The sequence below is a fragment of the Vulpes vulpes genome, chromosome 4 (assembly GCF_048418805.1).
Source record: "Vulpes vulpes isolate BD-2025 chromosome 4, VulVul3, whole genome shotgun sequence".
In the NCBI taxonomy this organism is placed as follows: Eukaryota; Metazoa; Chordata; class Mammalia; order Carnivora; family Canidae; genus Vulpes; species Vulpes vulpes.
This window is the reverse complement of record NC_132783.1, coordinates 102335820-102361528: the sequence shown is the minus strand read 5'-3', so window position 1 is coordinate 102361528 and position 25709 is coordinate 102335820. Positions and strand designations below refer to the sequence as shown.

Below are 25709 nucleotides of genomic sequence, written 5' to 3'. Positions count from 1 at the left end.
ATAGAAGCCACTTTAATTCATTTTTGAATGAAGTGAGGCATAACTGCATATATCTATACATTTTTTTTTTCTGAGAAAGACAGTCAAAATCGCATTACTTCTCCTGATAAGGTTCAGTTTTTGCCTCTGGTCCCTGGCGATTTCACCTAGCAAAGTGGTTGCTTACAGATAAGTTCCTTCCTCTTCCAGAAATGAGCTGCTGTCCTGGTTCCCTCTGCCACTGCAGGCATCAGCAGCTGAAAGCATAACAAATGGTTGGAATGCTGCATATAGGGGAGGGGAGCTGACTCAGTCTCCTCAATATGCTCTGCACCATCTCCATCCCTCTCTACCAGCCCTATCCCTGATGGCAGCTCTTTTCAGGAGAAAACCAAATTTCTGACATTGTAGAACTAGAGGAGGCACGGTAGGTGCTATTGGTCCTAGCCTGAGGACTGCAGTATAGGTACACACAGTTCAGGGTCCCTCCTGGTGGGCAGAGGCAGAGCGTCAGAAAGGGAAGGCACAAAAGCAAATGAGGCAGTGATTATGCTAAAGACAATAATGGCCTTGTTATGGGAACTATTAAAGCGAACCTCCCAAGGAAGTAATTAGCCACTAGGAAAAAAAAGAAAAGAAAAAAAGGCTCTGCACAGTGTTTATAAAAAGAAACTCCCAGTTAATTCAGAGTTGCTTATGTCAGGTGAGAGAGGTAGACACGGATTGTCTCTCACCTGGTGTAAGCAATTCACAATTAACTGAGTTCTTTTTTTGGAGGAGATTCCTCAGTGCAGAGTATCCTTTTTATGGTTAATTACTTCCCTAGGAGGTGTGCTAAGCACTTTGCTGTTTATTGATAAATATTAAAGTTGCTCCTCATCAGCTCCAGATCCAATCCGGCAGCACACTAATTATATCACTTTTTTTTTTTTTTTTTTTGGTGGGGGTAGGAGTTCTGCCCCAGGCTCTTTCCTGCTTTGGGAGTTCTCAGGCAGGGCTGTGTGATTTCTGAACCTGACAGTAGGTCAGAGGAGGCACCCAGGCAGAGCATGAATGTCAGCCCTGGGAGCAGCTGCAATGAACACATTTGTTATGAACCTCATGAATGGAGAAATAATAGAGTGCTCTTCCAAAGTGAGCGGAAGAGGCGCATCATGCTTTCATCTGGGAACACTCTACGTTTAAAAAAAAAAAATCTCAGATTAAAGTGATAGATATTTTTTTTATTTTAAACTGAGATAGATATAGATACAAATATAGATAACAGATATTTGAAGCCCTTAACAGCCTTTTCCAACCTTGATTCCTCTGGGAGAGAATTAAGTCCTGGTGCTTTATGGCTACTAATAGTTCAGAAACTTTAGCTTACAGCAAAACCACCTGGAGGGCTTGATTAAACAGAGATTGCTAAACCTTTTCCCCCAGAATTTTAGATTCCAAAGGCGTGGGGTGGGATGCAAGAATTTTAATTTCAAGTAAATTTACACGTTTGGACATTTTTTGCCTCCATGCTGAGGCAGGTTCTCTTTGAGAACCACAGTCCTAAAACATTCATTATATGGAATGAATTCACTTTTCTCCTATGCATCTAGAACAGTGCTAGCTAAGTGCCTTCCTTAAAAGACTTGAGAAAATTTTCACTCAAACATTTTCTGTATTCTGCTGTGCATGTATGAGAAGCCCTGTTGGAAAAGCTGCCTATGACTATCCCCCAAAACAGTTTATACCAGTTCCCTACCTTCTTAATCGCAACCCTTTCAAAGTTTCCCAACACCCCCTAGCCATGTGACCACTAATATCAGGAAGCAATGGCTGATTCTGAAGGGGCAGGTTCTCCCTGCCATTGCTTCTACTAAGCAGTAGAAACAGTTCAGACAGACATGCCAGTAAGCAGACTGTCTTTTTAATAGTGAAAGATCTTCACTTGAACTGCTCACCCCAATTTGAAAAAGAAGAGACTCAAAGAAATATTTTTGCTTACAGAAGACAAATACCAGCTCATTAAAGTCTGAGAATACACACAACATGTGCATCAAGTGACAGGCAGATAATATTTAATTATCACCACCAAGACAGAGGTGTGAGATTTTTAGTTCATCACAGCCAGGGGTAGGAGAAAGGGTGTAGATTTCCTCTAAAAGTGGGAACCTCGAGGTGGGGAAGCGTTGTTAGACTGTCTGGCCTGGAAAGACAGGGCTTACTCCTTCCCCACACCCCTTTATCAGCCAGAACCTAGAGTCAGGAGCCCCAGCCCTCTGTCTGTACAAGCCCTGCTCCCAACATTTCAAGCCAGCCTGGGAGTCTGTCTGAAATGCCCATGGAATCCTATCAGATGCCCTCTCCAGTCTGTAGGTGGAGGCCTGGAGTGGAGTAGGGAGGAACCTTTCTAAGCTGAGCTTGTCCACAGACAGTAGCGCATCACATCCTGCCTTACTGTGTTAGCAAGCTATCTGCGTCTCCCTCCGTTACATTGACACAGCGCTCAAAGTCGGATTCTTGTTCCTTCTCATGTCACTTCGCTGGTTGCTCATGTGACACTGTCACATCGTGACAGTTAAGAGCCTGGGCTCGTGAAGCAGTCTTTGTGTCCCACTTCTACAAGTAACTTGACTCCTCAAAGTTTCAGTTTTCTTGTCTGTGAAATAGGCATAATAATGCCAGCTCCATGAGCAGGTGTGAAGTTTCACTGACAAAACATATGCAATATGTTTTACTAGGTGCCTGGTTCGTGGGATGCCCTCATGTGCTGGTTGCTGCCAGTTTTAAAGTTATTAGCAATGTTGCTATCATTTCTAGAACAGAGGCTGAGTCCACATAGATGGAGCCCAACCAGTGACTTTCCCATCGTCCATAACCACTGAGGTTCTAACCAGTGGGTATCAAATTTCAGCATTGCATAACCACCCTGGAGAGCGTGTTTAAAATTTAGATTAGATTTCTAGGCCCCTACCTTTGAGATTCTGATTTATCTAGTCAAATATGGGACCTAAGAAACTGCATTTTTATTGAGCACCTCAAAGGATTCTGATACAAGTGGTCTGCAGACCACATTTTGAGGAAAACTTGTTTAAATAATGGTTTCCCACTGAGTAGGCTGACCCAGCTCAACGCCTAGTGCCCACACACCTAGCCCCTACTGCTAAGATTCCCAAAACACAAGGGAGAGAAGTAAAGTGAAGAGAGGGGAATTTTAGGTTAAGAAGAAATAAGTAATTGAAAACGTATGAACACGTTCTCATGTTTAGTTTCTCAGTTAATAATTTGAGTGTGCTTTGAGAAGTGTTCTTCATTTCTGGATGGAGAGGTGACCAATATTCACTTCAAGATTTAAAAAAACCTTTAATTCTATCATCAGGGTGTGCATCCTCCATCCATCCATCCCCTAGCTATTCATTTGTGGTCTAACAAACAAACGCTCATTGAGGGTTTGCTAATGTTGGACTTTGGAAATACTAGGCCAAATATGATAAGTGTCCACAAAGAGCTCATATCCATCTCAAAAGATAAGATGCATAAACACATTATTATAATTATTGCAGCCAGGGTTGACAGGGTGGAAGACCCTCCTTCGGTGGTAACATAGAGAGGCGATGGTCATGGAGTGTGGGTATTGGCCACAGGACAGGAAGCCCATCGCCATGTTGAACCCCATGTCTTCAGTACCATCTCCTGGGAGAGTCCTCAAAGCCACCGATCTGTGTGGTCAGGAACCCCTGATGGGGGCTCTTCCACCCGCCAGCATCTTCTACAGTTCTTTCCCTCCATTAAGGCTTCCATACAGTATTTCCCAGCCCACCTCTATCTGCAAAGTTTGGTTCCTTGTTTTGCTCCAAAGGAGGCTGCCTTGGGTTCAGAGATGCGGATGCTGGCCTGAGTTCCAGGCGCTCCAGCCAGGTCTAAATGAGGAGAAATAACACTGGAGTCTGTCCAAAGCACTTGGAACAGATGAAGCCCACCCCTTGCCCATGGCCTCCTCCCCCTTTCCCCATCCCATAACCATCCAAATTGGTTTGACATGATTCAGGGATGCTATTCCGGCATTTATCTCAATTGTTAATTAATAACACCTTGTCTGTGCATTTAGCAGCGCCAAGCTCAGGACTTCAGGGACTCTGGAAGAGTTATAGTTCTCAAGTCCAAATAGTCCCATTTCTTTATCCAATGAGAGATAAAGCTTGGTGAACCCATTGTAAATGCCTTGATTAATGTGTGCAAATCATGTTGATGGATTGGTTGGGTGGGGGACAGCTTAGAAGTACAACATTGCTCTATTAATTGGGTTGGATGAGGATTCCCCTTGCAGTCCAAAGACCTGTGGCAAATGTAGCTGGAACCATAAACAGAGTCCCCAATTAGCTCCCAGAGAGGAAAGCAATATATCTAATGCTTACAAGGGAAATGTGGCCTTGAGGCCACTGCCAGCTGGCCAGGCACTGGGTCTCTCTTCCTTGGGAGGGAAACAGAACTAACCCCCAACTGAGGACCACATGGCAATGGGGGGGCTGAAATTATTCTGAATCTTCCAGTATAAATAAGATCTTTGACCTCTGGGAACCTATTTGACTAGAGAATCTTCTGTTTAGGAAACTGAGGGTTGGGACACAGTTTTCTAATGAGGTTTTAAAAAGAAAAAAGAAAAAAGGTAGAATCCATTCTTTATCGCATATAAAAACTACAGTCAGTGAGATTTTTGAGAGCTTACATGCACTGAGCTCTGTTCTGAGCTTTGTAGGCATCTGGGTAATGGGATGGGCAACCAACAGGTGGGCATCTCTGCTGCTGCTCCCACACCATGCTTTCTGTTCCTCCACACAGCGGCCTGAGTGATAGTTCTGAATTGTAAATCAGATCATGCCATGCCCTCAAAGGGCTTCTCATGTAGATAAAATCAAAATCAGGGATTCCTGGGTGGCTCAGTGGTAGAGCATCTGCCTTTGGCTTAGGGCGTGATCCTGGGCTACCGGGATCGAGTCCCACATTAGACTCCCTACAGGGAAGCTGCTTCTCCCTCTACCTATGCCTCTGCCTCTCTCTGTGTGTCTTTCATGAATACATGAATAAAATCTCTTAAAAGAAAAAGTCAAAATCAAATGTTTCACCTTCACCTGGAGGGACTTCTGTGATGTGCCCCTTCCTCCTCTCTTGCCCATCCCCCACCGCCCTCCACAGCAGCTCTGCTTGCTGTACCCTCTTCTGCCCGCCCCTCATCCTGTCATGCTGAGCTGAGTCGTACCTCAGGGCCTTTGCTGATCCAGGGCCAGAAACCCTCTGACCTGGGCATTTGGCATGACTGGCAGCCATTTTCTGTTCCCAGCTCAAGCGTCACCTCCCCAAAGAGGCCTGTCTTGACCTATCTGTCTCTCCCCCCATCACCCCATGGTATTTCCTTCACAACAAATGTCACACTCCTAAATTATCCCATCTATATCTTCCTAGCATGCTGTCTGTGTCTTCACAGCAGAAACAGAAGTTCTGTGAATCTCTTTATAATTTTCCCATATCATAGATAAGGATACAGAGGGTAGAGAAGGTAATATTCAAAATAGGCTTCCAGCTAACCACTGTGATAGACCACTTTGGTACTTTAAAGGCAGAAGCTCATTTCTTCTCAAATGCTGACTAAATTTGGAGACTGTTTCTGAAGAAGGTTCAAACAAGTACAGAATTGTTGTAAAGAGACCTCAGGAAAAGTCACCTCAAACATAGAACTTGCCCACCGAAGACCTTCTCACAGTAAATGTATTTGACCATGGAATTTGTTGGAAGGAAAAAAAGGTATTTAAAGTTCATGAGTTTACTTAATATCATACCTTCAGTCTTTTCTAATCAAGTTTTTAGTAGTTTAAATGATTATTAAGTGTCTCTTAAGGGATTATATTTTTCCCTGATTAGATGACAAATCAACTATTCATCATAAAATGGTGATTAAAATGCATAATTTGCAAAAAAAATGTTAATAATTTAAATCACTTATTTTAGGGAATTAAAGGATCAAAACACAGATTTAACTGGTGGGCAAAGAGGTAACATTTATATCCTTATGTTGGCTTCACATATTTTTTGCATTGGCCAGAGAAACTGCCTAGATTATAGCAAGCTCCCTCTTGGTTCCTGTGACCAGCATTTGAATAAAGGCTCAAGGGCCCTGGTGCCAGGATTAGTTCTTTTGCACCCCCCAGTCCTCCCCTCAGCCCAGACCAGTTCTCTACCAGGGACAACTTTACTCTCCCAGGGACATTTGGCAACATCATGAGACATTTTATGAAGGAGGGAGGAAGGAAAGAAGCAGGGAAGGAGGAAGAAAGGAGATGCTACTGGCATCTAGTGGGTAAAGGCCCAGGATGCTGCTAAAACTCCCAAATACACAGGATAGCCCCCACAACAAAGAATGATTGGGCTCAAAATATCAATAATGCCAAGGCTGAGAAATCTGGTGCAGGTATTAACATCTCCTAGAGACATATCAGAGGAGTCCAGACAGTTCCAGAACAGGGAGTGTCTTTGACTTGATGTCAGAGGCCTGATGCATGGAGCACTTACTAAGACTTTACCCACATTGCCCAAATAAATCATGACAATAGCCCACAAGAGCCCTAAGAGCCTCTTAACATCCTTTACATAGAGGCAGATACTAAGGGCCAGAGAAGCAGAGTGGCTTACCCAGGCCCCAGAGCTAAAATGTAGCCATGCCAGGACTTAGAACCCAAGTCAAGAGCCTTCCTTGTGCACTCCTCACAGCAGGTGACTATTGTGTCCAGGATCGGAGCAGGGCAATCTGTGAGTGCTTAACACCCTTAACCCCCCAGAAACCCAAATTCTGCAACATTCTGAAAAACAGCATTGGCGTTAGCTTTTTTCCCCCCAGTTTTGGATTTGGAATGCATTTTTGCCACAAAGTGCTTATGCACAGGAATGCCAGGATACAAGCAGGGGAAAGTGGAGCAGTTGGACTTTAAATAGCTAGACACTCTCTGCAGCACAGCCAGAGCAGCTGCCCAAGGTCTGTGCTCTTTTCTTTGACTTTCCATCTTCTCAGCCAAGAGCTCTGGGGGATTGGACAGGAGCCAGAGCTATGTGGCCAAATGTGAATCCAAGGAAAACTGCAAGGTGTGCCCCAAAGCTCTGTGTGCAGTGCCTGACTCCCTCCCCCAGCACAATGAAGACCAAACCTTTCCAGGGAGGATTCCCTCATCTTCCTGAGCTCAAGGTGCTTCATCATTGATCTGCCAATCCCGTTTCCCAGAACTCTGTGACCACACACACTGAGGGACACTGCCTCTTTGATTCACAGGGTTTGTGGAGTCTGGGAATGTGAGATGCAGAAAGACTAAAATGTGGAGTCCCCAGCAGGTCTAAAACCCAGAGAGGGGAAGTAACTTCTTCGAGGGCAAACAACAGGGTAGGGCGGATCTGGGTCAGAGGCCGAGTTTCCTGGCTCTAAAATCTGGTACATTTTCTCTATGGCATGATGCTCCTACAAGGACCCAGTCACCCTCAAGAGAATGTGTGCCTGGTGAAATTGGTCTGAGACCTAGCAACTAGACTAGGATGAGTCCAGGCACCTTTGCACCCAAGAGTGAGCACCTTCTTTAATTGTGACCCCAGGCCAGCCTCCCTCACCTATCTCTAGCCCTGGCCCTGTTCGCACCTCTTGTCACAGATGGTGGTGAGAGCAAACACTACCTCTGCCCCCACCAGTCACATGCGTACACCCAGCCAGGCCACCAGAATGAAGGAGACTCCGATTCTGCAATAGAGAATCCAAGGTCTGCTGAGGGTGTGACACAAATGTGAAATCAGCCGCTACAAAGCTACATACTAAGGGTTCAGGTTAGAATGAGGCCAAGGAGCTTCCAAAACAGGAAAAACTCGAATTTTGAAAGCTACAGAGGACTTAGATCGGGAACGCAGGGAAAGCATTGTGGGCAAAGAGATGGCAAAGGTGCAGAGGATAAGGGACAGCCGCGTGTACTCAGAGACCTCTGGGAAGATTGACAGAGAGTTGAAGGAGGGTGAGGCTGGGGAAGCAGGTCTGGACAGAGAGAGCCAGGCCGCGCCTGCTGCACCAGGCAGAGGGAAGCTTACCCCAAGTATTTGCTTTGCCTTCCTGCATTTAGCATCTTGGTCTCAAAACTGCAACCACACCTCTTCCCTCAGAAGAAGGCTGATATATCTGCTTGGGTTATTCCTAAACACATATGCTCGCAGCAGAGAAGAAAGAGTGGGCTTTCTCTATGTTTCTTCCTCGAATGTGTGCATCCTTTCACTGCGAGGGGAGGAGACAGCCTGGCAGGGTGGTAAAGAGGCTTTGAGGCTAGGAGCTCTGGGTTCACGTCCTGGTTCCACCACTGTTTCAGTGTGTCTGGGAGCCAGTTGATCTATGTCTGTAAGCCTCACTTTTGTCATCTGTAAAGTGGGACTAATGCTAGTTGCCACCTCATAGGATATTGGGAGCTCAGATGAGTTCATACATGGAAAATACTTAGTACAATGGTTCTCTTAGGTCAGCGAACATCAGAATCACCAGGAAGATGTTAATGCATAGGTCACTGGGCCCAAATCACAAGTTTCTGGTATAGTAGGTCTGGTGCAGGGCCATGCATTTCTAAGGGATATGTGTTTCTAACAAGGACTCAGGTGATACTGACACTTTGGGAATCACTGATATGACACAATAGGTGCAGTTTGGGGGGGATCCCAAGTGCCGAGAGAGTGATTCCTCCAAGTGTGGCATCCCTGGGCCACCTGAAGGGGAGGACATGCCAATAAACTCTGCATCCCAAGGCAGGGGCAACTTGGTTGGCATATGAAGCCCAGGTGTGTCACTGTACTCACTGAAACCCCTGCCACAGAGATGTGGCTATGGAGAGGGGCTCAGGGCCCCAATCCCAGGATCTGTTCCCCTCCCCCCTTCCAAGAACACTGGAGTAAAGGACAGATGTGGGACGAGCATCTAGAAGAGAGTACACGGTAGCTGGCCCTGGCTTCTCACCCTTGTGACTTCCTGGGGCTTCTCCCATTCCCCTTCATGCCCGAAGTTGATGCTGTGCCCTTTTCTGCTGGGGCTTGCAGGCTCTTGGGTCAGGCAGATTTTTGTAAGTTCTGACTCCAGCTCTTACTTGTTGTACTTACCTGTGCAAAGCACCTGACCTATCCGAGCCTCTGTTTCCTCAGCTGTAAACTGGGAACAGCAATACCAACCTCGCAGGCCTTTTGTGAGGTTTGACTAGCAAGTTCATAGGAAGTGCCTAAATGCCAATTGATTTAAATGACAGGTCCAATTGTTAGTATCTCCCTGTGTAATGTGACTTCAGAGACTCTAAACACACATACTGTTCCCAATCAAAAGCTCATTATATAGCATATCAAAATCAGAAATCCATCTTTGGGTTCCTGTTCTAGTGTACAATCCCCCTCAATCCCACACCCACTCATGCTGGACTGAGTGTATTTTCCCTCAGATATCACAACCCAGTGATCTGGGTGGCTCACTGACATGTCTAGCCTGCATAGGGTTAAAAAAAAAGTCTTTGAGTTAGCTGCTGCCATTTAACAATAGAGGATTCCATTTAACCAACAAAAAAACTGAAAAGCTAGAGAGTAGTTTGTCCAAAGTCAGCAGTGAAGTGCTGGGATTGGAGCTGGTTCTCCTAATTCTAAAAGTCTTACTTGTTCTCCTCCCAGACCTGTTTTCCTGAAAGTAGTTGTATATCAGGTTTGCCAGAGAGTCCAAAGCTGTTGGGATCTGGGACAGGGAAGGGGAAGGGGAACCCACAGAGAAAGGGGCGCTATAGTCACTGGGGCAAGCTTCTCCTACTCTTACTTCTGCTATGCTTACTCATAAAGCACATGGTTCAGGAATCAGAGCCAGGGAGAAATTTCCAGCCCACGGGGGCCTACCACCCAAAGCACCCTCTGATGTACAGCACTTCCAGCTACCACGTGGTCTGCTGCAGTGGTCATTCCAAATCTCTCACACGACACCTTTGTCTGTGAGTGTTGCTGCACAGATTGCATGTGCACCTTTGTCCCATTCCCCCTCACACCCAAAGTTGGTGCCGTGCATTTTTTCCCCAACCATTAAGACCATGGTTTCTTAATATCCTTCCATCTCCACCCAATCATGCATCCAATTTCACTGGGCTGGACCACTGGGTCTCTAGCTTCTAGACTATTCTATACAAAACAATCAGAAGAATCCTTTTATTTTTATGTTTATTTTTTTTAGCTGGGCCCATGACTGGAAAAATAACTGTTTTTTTTTTTTTTTGGCATGTGGGCCGATGTCTCATCTCAGAACTTCTGGAATTGCTTCTTGGTGCTGGTGGCCTTGGTGATCTGGAGCATGTTGAAGTGCGCAGTGTTGCTCAAGGGTTAGCACTCACCCAGTGGGACAGTGTCACCAATCTGGACATCCCATAAGCAGGTGGACGGGGCACAGACATGCTCTAGTGGCATTTCTTGAATTGGTTATACTTTCAGATGTAGGGGAGGTAGTCTCAGTCGGTGACAGTGGTCCTCTGCATCTTCATCTTGGTCACCACATCAGACAGATCCACCCTCTGATGGATGCATGATCAGTAAAGAGGTATTTCTTGTCCAAATAGTTGCTCTCAGTTGGCTTCCTTGTTTTATAGTATTGTGGGACCTTCTCCTGGCCAGTTTCTCCAAGCCCCTCTTCTTATTTTAAAAGATGATTGACTGCTTTTGGTAGGCATGCTCAATCTGTATGACCATCATCTCCCTGGCTACCTGAAAAAAGGAGAAGAATCCCTTTAAAAGTCAGATAAAAAAAATAAAAATAAAAATAAATAAAAGTCAGATCATATGATGCCCCTGTGCAAACCTTCCCTGGGCATTACATCTCCCATAGAATGGCATCCAGGTCACAACCACGGCTTCCATTGCTCTGCATTAGTGGGCTCTTCCTTCCACTCAGCACTTACATCTTCCTCTACTCATCTCCATCATCCATCCCAACATTCACCAACTTGTTGTTCCTACTCTCAAGATACTTTCCCACCCTGGGCCTTTGCACCTGCTGTTCCCTCTGCCCAGAATGTTCTTCCTCCAGAGGTTTCCACGACTTGTTTCCTCATCTCATTCAGGTTTCTCCCCAAATGTCACTTCTGGGAAGGCTTCCCTACCCTGCCTCCATCTAAAGCAGCAACCCACCTCCTCCATCACTCTCCCAGCCTTTACTCTGCCTTACTTTTCTTTCGAACACTATCACTTCCTCAAAGTCATACATTTCTTTGTTAATTGTCTGTTTCCCCTCTAGAATCTAGATTCCTAACTGCAGTATCCCTCTCTATCTTGGTCAACTCATTATTCAATGAATTGAATGAATAAAAGTTTTAATGAGAAGTCTCTAGGATAGAAAGCAGTTGTCTTTTACTCAGTACATTATTTTAGTATGAATACATTTTCATTTTAGAATTAAAAAAACATATCCATACAATGACACCCAAATCACTATATACCATTCATACCATTTTATTAATGCAAAGAAAATCTAAGTGTAAGATATATTATTTCCTTCCAGTAGGAGGTGAACACATGGTTATACTGCTCTTCATCTCTGTTGTCAACTTGGCTCACCCTGTACATGGACGTCCTTTGGGTTGGTGGCAGTAGGTATGCAGGCTCTATAGTCCTTCTCTGAGACAAGAGGAAAGTCAGGGGCTGCTGAGAATCACATTGAGTGAAGCCGGATCTCTCAAACCATGGCCAGCCTCATAAGGCACAGAGTGGTAAGAGAGATCAGCAAATCTGAGGCTGGGCCAGCTGTGTGCAAATCCCAGCTCTGCCACTCATGAACAGCTGCCCAACCTTGTCAAAGGGCTCTCCATCTGTAAAGCCAGAGTAAACAGATGGTTTTGCACAAGGCTTGTTTAATCCTTCACGAAGTCCCTATTAAACTAGTATTATTATCATTTCCACTTTATTGATGAGAAAACTGAGGCTCAGAGAGGTAAGCTAATTAGCCCAAGGCCACACAGCCAGTATGTTGCAAACCTCCAGATCCTGTGATGTTGATTGGTAGTCCAAAACTGGCTCCTAGTCCCTACACCATAGAGTGGATGTGAAGATGAAATGAGGCGATCTCTAGGGAGTGCTAAGCATAATACCTGAAACATGGCAAGAGCCACGTTTAGGAATTAGTACTTCTCATTTTCCTAATCCAACCAGAAGCTTGCATGATAGTTGAGTCTGGTCCTTTCTCCCACTTGGCAGCCTGGGGTGCTTCTTTATGCACCAGGAGGACAGGCATCATGCCCTCTGCTAATTCTCTCAGCTCAGGGGCCAGTCCTCCCACCTCCCCCCAGGAGACAAGGTCTCTCCTCAGGTGGAAAGTAACCGTTCCGCTTTGTTGCTTGGAGATGTCGGTGGTGACAGCCCTTTCCTTTCTGAGGGGCCCAGCAGGTCACTGTCTGGCACCCCACCAGTCCGCCACCCCCTGCTGGGCTGGCTTCTGTCTGACCTGTCAGTGGGCTCTCTGAAAGGGAGGTTGATGAGGGGCACAGGAGAGGGGCCAGGAACAGCAGGCAGAGGGTGAGCATTTGGGGACATTGGGGGCTGAGATCAGAGACCTTTGCTCTCTCTTGCCAGTAGTTTTTGTAACAGAACAGCGGGGAGACGGCAGCAGCCAGGAGAGAAATCCCTCAGGTATAAAAAACATGGCCCTAGGCTAACAAGGGTGAGGCTGTGCCAGAGAGGCCTGTCAGGGAATGTCCGAGGTGGGCAAACTCTCATCAAGTGAGATCATTATTCCTGGAGGCTCTGTCCGGGTTGAGGAGAAGCAGCTGAAGAGGGGGGCGGGGGGACAGAAAGAGGTTGAGAGAAAGAACAGCAGCTAGGGAATGGAGATGTTTTCTGAAGCCTCAGCATTTCCTCTCCCACGTCCTACACTATTCACAGGCACCTCTATATAGCCAGGACTACTCACAGCCTCCTGTGAAGAATTGAGGACAGAAGCCAAGTGTAGGTTTTGGAGGTAGACAGCTGAAAGGTGACTCACTCCTCCATCATTCACTAGCTGTGTGATTGTGAACAAGGCTCTTAACCTCTTTAAGCCTCAGTTTCTTCATCTGCAAAACAGAGATCATAGAAGCTATCTCAAAGTGTTCTTGTGAGTATAGGGGATGATGACTGGATACAAGGAAGGGTACAAGGTGCAGGCTGCAAAAACACAGAGGAGCTTCAACGGCTGACTGAGAAACAGCCCTATAGTGGTCCTCCTGTCAGAAGTAGGAGCTGGGGCAGAGGGCTAGCGAAAACACTCTGCATCCCACTTTTTCAAAAACTAAATCTCCCTCCAATGTGTATTTAATTGTTCTTCTTCTGTTTGACATAGTCCTGCCTTAGGTGAAAGAGCTTAGTGCAAGTACTACTGTGTCATGGCAGCGGGCACAGCGGCTCCTGTGTGTTGGCCATTCAGAATGTTCTACTGTTAACAGACTTTACAGGGCAGCTTCATATAGGATTTGGCTTCAGGGTACGGTGAACTCAGTCAAAACACAGCCCAACATGTAGAAGCTGTCTGGTTTTAGGCAAGTTATTTCCTCTCTTTCTAAATCTCCAGTTCCTCACCTGTAAACAATGGTGCTAATGATCCCTGGAATTCTGGTGGTGATTTAACAAAGGAATGCAGGTAAAGCACTTAGCACAGTGCCTGACATGTAGTAAGTTTTTGGGGTTTTGTTGTTTTTGTTTTGTGTTTTAGTTTTGGTTTTTTTGATAGAGCACAAGCAGAAAGAGTTGCAGAGGGAGAGGGAGAAGCAGGCTCCCTGCTAGGCAGGAAGCCTGGACACATGGGGCTCCATCCCAGGACTCTGGGATTGTGACAAAGGCAGATGCTTAACCGACTGAGCCACCCAGACACCTATAGTAAGCTTTTCATAAATGCCATCCATTTGCTCTGATTAAACATGGTTACCGTTAATGCTTCATTATCCTACCAACTCCCGAGATGTGTGACCTGTAACATAGGGTCTCTATGCTGAGATATGCTGGCTTTGGGAGGCCAGGGACAAGGGCTCTGAGCTGATGTGCTGGTAGTGATGATGTGGTTTGTGTTGCATTTAATCACCCCAAAGCATGCGTTTTATGAGAAGGTCAATCAAGCATAGGGCTACCACTTATGAGTATTAAGTCGATGAAGGTATAGCTGATCCTTCCAAGGACAGAACTCCCAAGCCTAGAGCTCCATTCTCATGAAGTACTTCCCAACCTGTATTGCACTAGACTGTTGTGGAGAGGTGCTCTGGGTCAAAAGGGGTCCTGGTCAGGAAGTGCCGCATGCTCCATTGCAACATTAAAGATTAATAATGCATATTCACACATCAAAGGCCCTGAGAAATCCTATAAAAAAAAAAAACTAGTTTAAGTGTTCAACCAACATCTCTCAAGTTGTTTTTGACCACAGATCCTTCAGTGTCACCTCCACTTCTATGTTTCAGGGAACCCCTATTAACATCCCCCTGGAGACATAGTTCAGGAAAACTCCTTTAGTCTCTCAGAGTGAGATGGACTGCTATGGATATCTGAGGAGCGTTTTCAATAATTCAGAGCAGAGGTCTTTGAGCTTTAGTAGGCAAAAGAATTACCTGGAAATCTTCTTTAAAATACACACTCTTGGGGCACCTGGGTGGCTCAATCAGTTAAGTGTTCCACTCTTAGTTTCTGCTCAGGTCATGATATCAGGGTCCTGCATCCGCGTTGGGCTCCATGCTCAGCAGAGAGCTGGTTTGAGGTTTTTTCTCTCTCCTTCTCCTTGTGCTTATATTCAGGTTCTCTCTCTTTCTCTCTCTCTCTCAAAATAAATAAATATCTTTTTTTTTAATGCACATTCTCAGTTTCCACACCCAGAAATTCAGTAGGCCTGGGTGACAGCAAGAATAGCATTTTACAATCACTGAGGTGGTTCCAGGGCAGGAGGTCAGGGAGCGCACCTTGACCAACAGAGGTTTAGTGCCTGACTTCTGGCACTACAGTGCTCAGAACAGTGGCAGCATCACCTGGAAACTTGTCAGAAATGCCAAACACAGTAGGACCAGAGAATCTATATTTTAGCAAGGTTCCAGGTGATTCCAGTGATGGTTAGATTTTAGCATTAGTTTTAAAGGTTTTTATTGATGATATTTGTTTTGGGCTTTTTTTTTCCGTTTGCTAATTTTTAATAAACTCAAAAAAAAAAATGGACACACACTGCAAGCTCATTGTCATGGAATTCCTACCAACCCTCTCCCCCGACCCCCATACGTGATGGGTTGACCAGATGCCCCAGTGGCTTCAGGGTGAGTTAGAATCCTGATAAGAAGTGGTCTTACTAGACTGTGTCCCTGTCTTCAGTAACAGTGCCTGGGTTTTCCTAAGCAGCCTTCACTGTCTTTCCCACATCCATCCTGAACAGTAGGAAACCCAGAAAAACAGCTCAGTGGGGCCTCCACTCTGCCAAGTCTCTGGTCAGACATGATTGATCTTCCATTGCTGAGTCATAAGAAAAGCCAAAGGTGTTTGGAGCAAGGATCTCTGGCCTTGGAAATCACTGTCAAAAAAGAGTTGGCACGAAGCGAGGGCAAAGCTTCCAACAGGCCTTCCAGAAGGAGCACAAATACGATTTTACTTCTTGCAATATTTAAGAATGGCGGTTGCTCTGGTTAGGAGGGAGGGGATGCCTGCATAACGATGGTCCATCAGGCAGCTAGGGTATTAATGGCAGGTGAAACCTTCCAAATGAGCACCCTGTCAGCCAATCTATTGCTTTAAAAGGTTGGCAATGCGGGAGACCTAACAGAGGCAATGAAGAACTAATCTCATATTGCCAGGTTAAATCAAGTCAGCCTTGCCTGCTCCTTTCACTTTTTAGTTACATCAAGCCAGAATACTTTCAATTATCCCTCCCTTCCAACTTGTCAGCAGACATTGGGTAAAATGCAAATGGAACAAGGCCTTCCCTGGTGGAGAGCAGAAAATATTATGAAGAATAGCCTCCATTGGTTGAGTTCTTGCTGTGTATTCAGTGCAATACCTTCACCATCTCATTTCATATGCACTGTCCCATAGCATCTTTATGCTCTTTGGTGAAGTAGGTGCTATTAAGTCCATTCTATGGCTGGGAAAACTGAGTCACAGGAGGTCAGTCACTTGCCAAGTATACAAAGCTAATGAATGAGAGAACAGATTTTAGCCATTCTGACTCTAAAGCTTGTATTCTTTTGCTATTTGTCTAACTGGACCAAGAATCCAGTGCTACTCTGGGTAAGTGAATCCTTGAGCTTTGGAGTGCTCCCCTTCTCCTTGAAATTTTCTAAGTGCTCCTCCAGTGGCAGGGACTAGGCAGGGTCAACAATGCTACCTGGCAGGAACACACCAGCCCAGACTAGGACCCGCCTGAGCTCTGGCCCCTATTTCTCCCTTGTAGGACCCTCTACCATCCCTCACCCCATCCCCATGCATGTAAGGTTGACCAGATTTTCAGAGACATTTAGGGACTTGCTTTTGTGAGGTATCTTAGGGCCCAGTGCCCGACCTTAATTCCAGTGGACATATTGGCAAGTAAATTGCTCCTGCTGGCTGGAGGAGTATTTTGCAAGATCATGTGAGACCAGCATGAGAATGGTGCTGGTGTCAATTCAGGTAGCTCAGATTGCTCATACAGACAGGGTGTGCCAAAAAAGATATTTGCTAGGGACTCCACACGTTTTAGACATGGTCCTGAAAGAGCTCACCTTAAAATAATTCCCATCACTCAAAGAATCCTAGGGTTGCCATATTTCTCTTTATTCAAGAATCTGTTGATGTGCCTGGCCTTCAGGTGCCCTTGGTCTTTGCCAGCCAGCCTCCACCACTCCTTAATTTCCAACGCAAAGAGCAAACAGCACAGGCTTCTTCCTTCTTGCTCCAGCTTGGTTTCTTCCCCCATTTCTCCACTCTTTATTAATTTTCTACTTCCCCATCATTAACTGATCACAAGAGTGGCCCTAGGGTTTGTGGGGTCTACCACCTGGATTCCCTCTGTTTTACTTGGGGAAATGAGAACTGGGCAAGTGCCTCACTCTGTATGCTAAACAAACTTTTATGATGCCAAGAAAAGAAGTAAAAAGATCCAGAAGCATGTACTATGTTACTAGATGCTCACAGCTGTTCTTATACCTAGAGTGGATTATATTAGCCCTCTCATTGCTCCTGTGAGATAGCATCATCATGCCCACTTTGTAAATAAGGAGGACAGAACACAGAGAGGTTGGTATCTTGCCTAAAGTCCATCTGTTAGCAAGTACATAAATTGCACAATCTTAAATACATACCTGGAGGTGTGTATAGATAGTTGAATAAGATGAAGATCTAGAACATTCCCAGCACCCAGAAAGTTCCCCCGTATTCTTTCCCAGCCAGTATCTCCCCATTAATGCAACTACAATTTCTAACTGACATAATTTATTAACTTTGCCTGTTCTTGAACATCCCATAAATGGAACCATGTGTACTCTTCCTAGTTTTAACCATCCTCTTGGCCAGATGAATAGGGAAGGTATATTTGGTGGTTGGTGATGCCTCTCATCAAACCATGATTGGAAAAAATGGAGCTCATTTTTAAAAATCTGAGATGCTGACCAGTTCTCAGTCAGGTACTGCTTGCGGGCACTAGCAGAGCCATCCATGGCACCTGAAGTGAATTATTGGAGTCGATTTGTGCCACCCTGTCACAAAATGAAACTAAGAAAAGTAAATTTAGATGTTTCTCTGAAGCCTTTAATACCCAAGAAAGCCGGAGAGTTCATGCAGGTTATAAAGGAAATCGCTTGCATACCAAGCTACAGGGAATAAAAGGCACCAAAATTGAACAAAATGCTTCCATCTAGATTCTCCATAAGCTGCTCAGTTTACAAAGATCAAAGAGGACAATAAATGAGATGAATGAAATAAATACCCTCTCATTCCTAGAGACCTCTCTTCCCTGTAAGAGTGATGTGCGGACTCAGCCTTTCCCAAACAGAAAAGGTGTACATGTTCCAGGCAACTCTGTAATATCCAGTATCTGCTGTGGCTCTCTGCAGCCTTTCCATTGACCCATGGCCTCCTCCCCACTGAGCATAGCTTCACTGGTATGTGTTCAGTTAAGGCTTTGAGGTTATATCTTTTGCCTATTTAGGAGCTCCTTTAAAAATCCAGCAGAGTGAACTGACAGGGCTGGAAACAGCTGGCACAAACTTGTAGCCAGCCCAGAAGGCAAGTGCCACTTTGTGCCGATGGTAAACAGCTGAATGGGGGGTTTGAATCTCACAGGTAAATAGTGTGGTCCTCAGTAGCCTGCATTGCAGGGAATGAATTCCCAGGCATCTTGTCTCTCATGCCAATTCCCTTTTAGAAGCTTGTTTCAACCAGCCTGATTCTTTCCCAGCTGTAGATGTAGACAGGCCTGCAGAAGTAATTAAATCTCACGACCACCCATACTTCCCCAGTCGATGGGTGTCCACTGCCCTGTCTGTAGACTCCCTTTGGGAAAGGAACGTCTCCTCCTTCTGGTAATGAAGAAGACAGAGGGTAATGATCTCACTGATTGCCTTTTCCTACTTTTTATCCAGAGCCGCTGCTTAGCCACTTGGATAACTTACTTAGCTTCTCTGAGCCTCAGTTTCCAACTCTATAAGGTGGGTGATGGCGTGATAATGGGCATAACACATAGTTAACTGAGTGTTCACTGGCACGGTTCCAAGTGCTATACATGTAATAACTGCTTCAGTCCTCCAAACAGCACTTTCTAATGTCATCGTCATCATCATCTTCATTTTGTACATGAGGAAACTGAGATGCAGAGCAGTTAATTGCCCAGGGTCAGCAGGTTGGTAGCACCTGATCTGAGATTCAAACCCAGACACCCTGATCCAGAGTGTGCAGCTTAACGGTTATATTCTGCTTTGTGGGGTTGCTGTGAGGATTTAAATCAAGAATATGTATAAATCTTGTTCAACCTATAGCATTTATTATTACTGTCAATTAACTTATCACTATGTGGAAACATTATGTTCTTGTCAAGATTCAACCTACCCATAGCACATACCAGTGAATGACTCAAATAGGGGATTTCGTTGATGATATCCATATCTGGTTCTTATAAACTGAAAAAGTTGAAAACTTTCCAGATTTCCTGGTTATAGTAACACCTATGGTTCATTGAACACATACTATGCCAGACACATCAATTCATTTATTCATCATCACATAACCCTATGATATATGCACTATTATAATTCAGTTTTTAAAAGCAAAGAAACTGAAGTTCAGCAAGGTTGGTTATCTTTCTAAGCTTACACAGCCAGGGACTAGAAGAGATGAGCCTCAAACCCACATCTATCTGATTCCAGAGGCCAGGCTCTTGCCTCTGACACAGTATAGACTTTCTGGCTAAAATTTTATCTTAGGAATTCTAATTCAAAAGATTCAATTTAGGGACGCCTGGGTGGCTCAGCGGTTTAGCGCCTGCCTTTGGCCCAGGTCATGATCCTGGAGTCCCAGGATCGAGTCCCACATCAGGCTCCCTGCATGGAGCCTGCTTCTCCCTCTGCCTATATCTCTGCCTCTCTCTGTGTGTTTCTCATGAAAAAATAAATAAAATCTTAAAAAAAAAAAAAGATTCAATTTAGCATCACCCTGATTTCTGCTTCATGTTGCTAGACCTCTTACAGAAGATTCTCTCTGATTTTTTTTATCAAAAGTAATAAAAAGAATGCCTCACATGATTCCCAGAAAGTTTCTCACATCCATATTTCTCTGAAATGGCCATTACAACTAGCATATGACAGATGCATGTGGCATGTAGCCAGAGCTGTGGTTTAGCCTGTGTTCTAACAGAAAGCACCTAGATAATTCTCCATGGTCCCATCTCACTGAGTGAAGTAAATGATGACACGTGAAACACACGCACAACACAGTTGTGGGGCGGGGGCCGGAAGGCCTGGGTCACTTTCCCCAAACGCTGAGTCAGAACCGGGCCCTTTTCAAGGGCTCTGCACACCCCTGTCACCACCCTCACTGGGAGAAAGCCCACCAGACAAACAAGTAGGTGGATAAATAAATAAAGAAATCGTCCAGTGTCACGGGAGGACTGTGCTGCTCTCGCGCCCCTGTTGAATAGAGACGCCAGCAGCCTCTCAGGTCCTGAACTGGCAATTCAGAACAGTTTGATTGCCTGCTTGATTGTTTGCGAGATAACTGCAAGATTGTCAGTGACAGGGTAATTTACTGAAGATTGCCATGTCAGACTCCATGCGAGGGGCTTGCTGGCATAAAGATGCGGCTCTCATGACTGACAGGCCACTGGGAGATTGGAGTGCCAATTTAAAGTTCACGGTGTCGTCGGTAAGTGTTGAGCAGCAGCAGCCCATAATCACGCAACATGATGAGGTCATTACAGACATAACGTATGCTCACACTTAATAACCGATAGAACCCCAAATGCACCATCTTGGAGCAGGTAAATGTAAATATGTAGGAAGAAATAATTTCTATCCCTTTTCTCCCCTTTTTTTAGCACTTGCCATCTGCTATTGCTGATGTGTTTATAGGACATCTCCTGCCAGACAGGCCCTTAAATAAAAAGCCCTAGAATCGACAAAACAGTGGGAAAAATTTGAGGCCCACACTTTTGAAGAAGTCGCAAGTCCAGAATGAGTGGCAGACTAGCAGGGGTTGGGGGGGGGGGGGTGTGGATGTGTTGAGTGCTTAATAGGAAAACTGTCCTAAGTTACTATTTGAGCCCATTGAGGTTCTCAAGCTGGTTATGTGGAAGGGGTGGTAAATCGGATGGGGGGGTAGGGGATGCTCCCAGCATCCCAGAGGGAAAGGCCACCAGAGACAGATGGAACTTCTAATGAGAAGAGGCCAGCGGCCTTAAGGAAAACTATGGTGCTAATAGCGATGTGTTTCTTCTCACCTGAGGAGTTTCTGCATCTGCTGGATGAAGCACCGCCAACAGATCTCAGTGGGATAATTTTAAATCCAACGCAGGCATTCCACGGTAGATTCCTTCTGTCTGGTGAAGGCAGTCCACAGAAGGTGATGTTAAAGGCGGAATGCTATGCGTGGTTTTTTTTCTCCTTTTCTTTTCCTTATTCTGCCAAGGGCCCTGGGATCCACTGTACAATCTGAACATAGATCTGAGACCATGCCCTAGCATCATCCTGCTGCTGAGGTACAATTCTCTGGCCCTGCTTCTTGGGTCTGAAATTTGTGAGCCTCTGGGGAGTACCTGATTCAGTCAGCACGTCAGGCAGAGGTGTTCAGAGCCCTGACTCGGAAAGTCTCTAAATTTAAAGTGTGTGTGGCTGCTCACCCTCCTGTGTCTGTATTTCTAGGAAATTCCGTAAATCTAAATGTGTTACGAGGCACAGTAGCAACATTTGCCCATGTGGAAAATGAGAGGCTAGTTTTAGTAATTTAAAGCCAAGCAAAACACACAACCTCCTAATTTGTTTGTTTGCTAAAAAGAAAGTAATGCATTAAAATAATTGTACATTAATTGCTAAATTACAGTGGAACTTTGGTGAAATTACATATTTCAATTTCATTAGCAGAACCAAACGAAAAGAGTAATGCCAAAAAATTACATTGTAGTAAATTTAAAGCACGCAGGCAGGCCCCTGATTCAGTGTTCCAGTACAAGTGTTTGTCAAGTCACAGCCCAGGGTTTGAGTACATGTTTCTATGATGTTAATTATGGCCCCAAAGTACCTTGCTATCAAATCTGGGAGGTGTAAGCAAGTTATTCTCCAAGCTTTTCTCTCTACTACTGTGTGTTCAGTCAATTCCCAGCAGAGTGAATAAGGGTTGGCCAACTAATCCATTCTAGTAGGGAATTCCAAGGAGCAAAGACTGGCCGAAATATTCACATGCTCACCCCTAACGCACATGTGAAGAAGGGGTAACAGTCATTTATACATTCAACAAACTTTTGTTGAATACCCAGTTCTGTGGTTGGCACTAAGATGTGAGTATAGAAATGAATAAGATACTGTTATTCTCTTCATAGAGCTCACTCTCCAGACAGGAAGGCAAACACACAGAGATAATTAATTCTAGCACAAGGACGTTGGCATTAACAAGGGTTTCTAAAATTTATTGTGCATTAAAATCACCTGAGAAGTATGTGTAACAGGCAGATGCCAGGACCTGCTTCTGGAGGCTCTCCCTTGGGAAGTTCTGGGGTGGACCCTCGATTCTCCCCATGGGATTTTGATGCAGAACCATTCTCTAAGAAACTCTGATTCGGGGATACACAGAGCAGGGATACCCTAACCCAGCAAAAGACATCACCAGGAAGGCTTCCTAGAAGAGGCAGCCATAGCTAGTCTGGGTCTTAGAGGATGAATCAAATCTATTTCCCCCCACTGTACTGTCAGCTCCTTAAGAACAAATACCATCATTCTTCGTTCTTTGTTCCATGTTTCATTTCCAGAATATGGATGGCACTCAAATATTTGTTGAATGTTATATGAATGATAGGAATCAGCCCAGGAAAGGGACGTGGAGAGGCAAGGATCTAGGCAAGTAAATCAGGACGTTGAAAGTGCTACAGGTGTGTGGCAAGGTACCACCAGGAGCAGCTGGGTGAACTGATAGCTTAATTTCTGGGTACTCTAGCCAAAACCATTTCTCCACATTTCCTGGAAAATGTAGATTTCACCCCACCCACTTGTCAAACTGATCAGCAATACCCTCCCTGCCTGAGAGGGAGTGGGGCTGGAACATTTTTCTCCATTAAATCAAGACTTAGGGAATCCCATGCATTTTGATTATTTGTGCACCCATTAGCACAGGCCCCCGAGAACTGGCTATGGATAATTTTTTGTGCTGTGCTGTTCAAAAACAAAAAGGTTGTTTTTGTTTCCAACCACTCAAATAATACTTGCTCACAACAGAAAAAGCAGAAATCCCGGACACCTGGGTGGCTCAGTGGTTGAGCGTCTGCCTTAGGCTCAGGGCATGATTTCAAGGTCCTGGGATCAAGTCCCACATCTGGCTCCCCACGTGAAGCCTGCTTCTCCCTCTGCTTATGTCTCTGCCTCTCTCTCTCTCTCTCTCTCTCTCTCTCTCTCTCTCTGTCTCTCAATAAATAAATAAAATCTAAAAAAAAAAGAAAAAGAAAGAAAAGAAAAAGTAGAAATCCTAGAAAAGTATAATAAAGAAAGAGGAGAGACATACACTAATCTACTACCTGGGGATAATCTTTCATCTACATTTTCAATTATTCCCTCTCATTTTATTGTCTATGCATATGTACTGGAATTAAATTAGGCCTGTTGTGTGAGACCTGCCATTTCAAGGCCTTGGAAAGAGCTGACGATATTCCTGACAAAGGAATCTCTCAGCAGCTTTGTGCCATGAAATGCACTGACCCTGGCTTGCCTCTGCCCTTCCAGATGGCCTGGTGGATTGTCTGGACCCTGACTGCTGCCTGCAGTCGGCCTGTCAGAACAGCCTGCTCTGCCGAGGGTCCCGGGACCCCCTGGACATCATTCAGCAGGGCCAGACAGACTCGCCTGCAGTGAAGTCCTTCTACGACCGCATCAAGCTCTTGGCAGGCAAAGACAGCACCCACATCATCCCTGGAGACAACCCCTTCAATAGCAGGTGGGCACCCTTCTGTCCATACAGGCTGCCAGCGTGGCCGGTCTCCTTCCTGGCAGAGCAGGAGGGAGTGCTCCTGGTTTTTCTGTGGGCCCAATTGGCCTCGAAACTACGCCATGAGAGCAGCTCCTCTCTCTGGTTCACAGAGGTCCCTTTCCTCTCTGTGGGATTTGGCCACCTTCAACCCAGAATCTGCTGGAGACATCTTTTGATTGTCTGATTCTTAGATCACTTTTATAATCTATTATTTGGTATTATTATTTTATGTCTCTTTATAAAATACCGCCGATAGTGCCTTTTGTCTGATCACTGAAATATTTCATTCAATAGAGTATTTTTGAAAACAGTTATTAACTTAATAACATTAATTAGAATTTATTGAGCACCTACGATGAGCCAGAAACTTTATGTAGACCATCTCTAATCCTTACAGCAACGCCATTCATTGGACCTGCTATGGGCCTACTTTGGCCAATATGTCAGGCTGAGGCATTTTACCAAAATGACGGCGTTTCTCTTGAATTTAGATTTGCTCTCAGTTGCTAATTTGAAGCAATTCTGGGGCGGCAAATTCTGGGTTTATTTTATACTCAGCTTGGCCCTTCCCTTCCTCCCAGAATAAATTAGAACTGTACCCGTGGAGAGGAGGGCAGGAGAAGAGTTGGCTTTGAGGCATCCCATCCCCTTCTCCCTTCTAGGCACTGTTTCTGATTCTGGGGGTGAAAGGAAGGATAGAGGGGTGGGAGTCTTCTTATGTCTGCCTGCATATCACAGATCTCTCTCGGTGGGTCTGGGTTCAGATGTCGAGAGTGTCACAGATGTAAGGATGGCAGATGTGGTCTTCCTGGGGATGTGCCTCATCTCTGTGCTCCTTCTTGTGAGGAAATAAGAGCTGCTGGTTGGGTCCTCTGTCATAAAACCTCCAGGAGACTTGACCTTGAGTGGGGTGTCCCTGGTCTCCTCGTCCCTCTAACCATCCTCCTCATGCCATCCTTCTCTTACTTCTCTTTGTCCTCACTTAGTTCTGGGGTGGGGGGGGGGGGGGGGCGGCCAGAAGCAAGTCAGGAAGCATGCTGCTCATGGAGGCTTCCAGCCAGCAAAGGAAATATAAGACTTCACTTCTTAGAGAGACCCTAGCTTTATAAATGATTCTCTTGATGCCCCCCTACATTAGACTCTGAGGAGGAAACATCATCAGGCCATGACTTAGACACTGTTCCTCTTCCTTGGGAAAGTCTGGTGAAGGTGGGATGGGATGTGGGAGGTAATGGTAGAGCTGATTAATTCCACAGCCCCTAGGTATTCTCTGGAAAGTTGTGCAGCTCCAATTCCTGGCAGCTCTTTGAATATGAAGGCTTTTAACATGGTCACTTCAGGCCACCAGCTTTAGCCTCTCTCCTATTCTCGTTTTACTAAAAATAAAACAGAAAAAAAAAATAATCTCGGCCCTCTTCTATTTCAGCCCTGACACCCCCCTAGCCTGTGTCACATTAGGCAAGTAATTCAACCTCAGAAACTTCATTTTCTTGATTGATAAAATTAGAATAATCTTATAGAGTATACTCACACAGCTATATTATTACTTTAATATAAAAATCTTTGATCACAAAAGTATTTGCTTGTCAAATCCTAGTTCTGCAACAGAGATACTATAGGTATGTTTCCCTTTAATTATGAACATTATTCCTGTTGCCAGAGAGTCGTGAATGGCCCTTGCACCAGGCTGGAAGCATTTCAGTATAGCTTGCATGCAATTTCCTCATACTATAAATGCATCTTTCAAAGGGCCTGTGCTCTGTTCAGCTTCCTATTAACATTTCACCTTTTCTACCCCAAATCTAGTAATTTCCTGATATTTTCCTTTTGGTCCCTTTAAATTCAATCTTATCCTCTTCATCAAAGTTACCGCTTCCAGAAGGAACCACGAGCTACAGCCAAGATGCAGGAGAGGAGGCAGGGACTCCAGAATATTGGGTGGACTATACCAGCCCCAGAGATCTGGACAAAAAAAAGCTTCTCTGGAGCTTTGAAAGTTGCAATAGATAGCACCACCTAAGTGAGCCCAGCTCCAGCGTGTTGGCATAGATACATAATTCAGA

General features: G+C 45.1%; 1 protein-coding gene and 1 pseudogene across 50 annotated transcripts in view; one reads left to right on the top strand and one right to left on the bottom strand.

Annotated features, from left to right (window-relative positions):
- TENM2 (teneurin transmembrane protein 2) overlaps positions 1-25709 on the top strand; it is a 3534961-nt gene that overhangs the window by 3422957 nt on the left and 86295 nt on the right. For all 50 annotated transcript variants that reach the window (XM_072756643.1, XM_072756655.1, XM_072756648.1 and 47 more), the window contains one exon: positions 23403-23613. In XM_072756643.1, coding sequence (XP_072612744.1) covers positions 23403-23613 — 211 coding nt within the window. The remainder of the gene's footprint in view (positions 1-23402; positions 23614-25709) is intronic.
- Positions 10273-10719, bottom strand: LOC112926501 (small ribosomal subunit protein uS17-like; annotated as a pseudogene).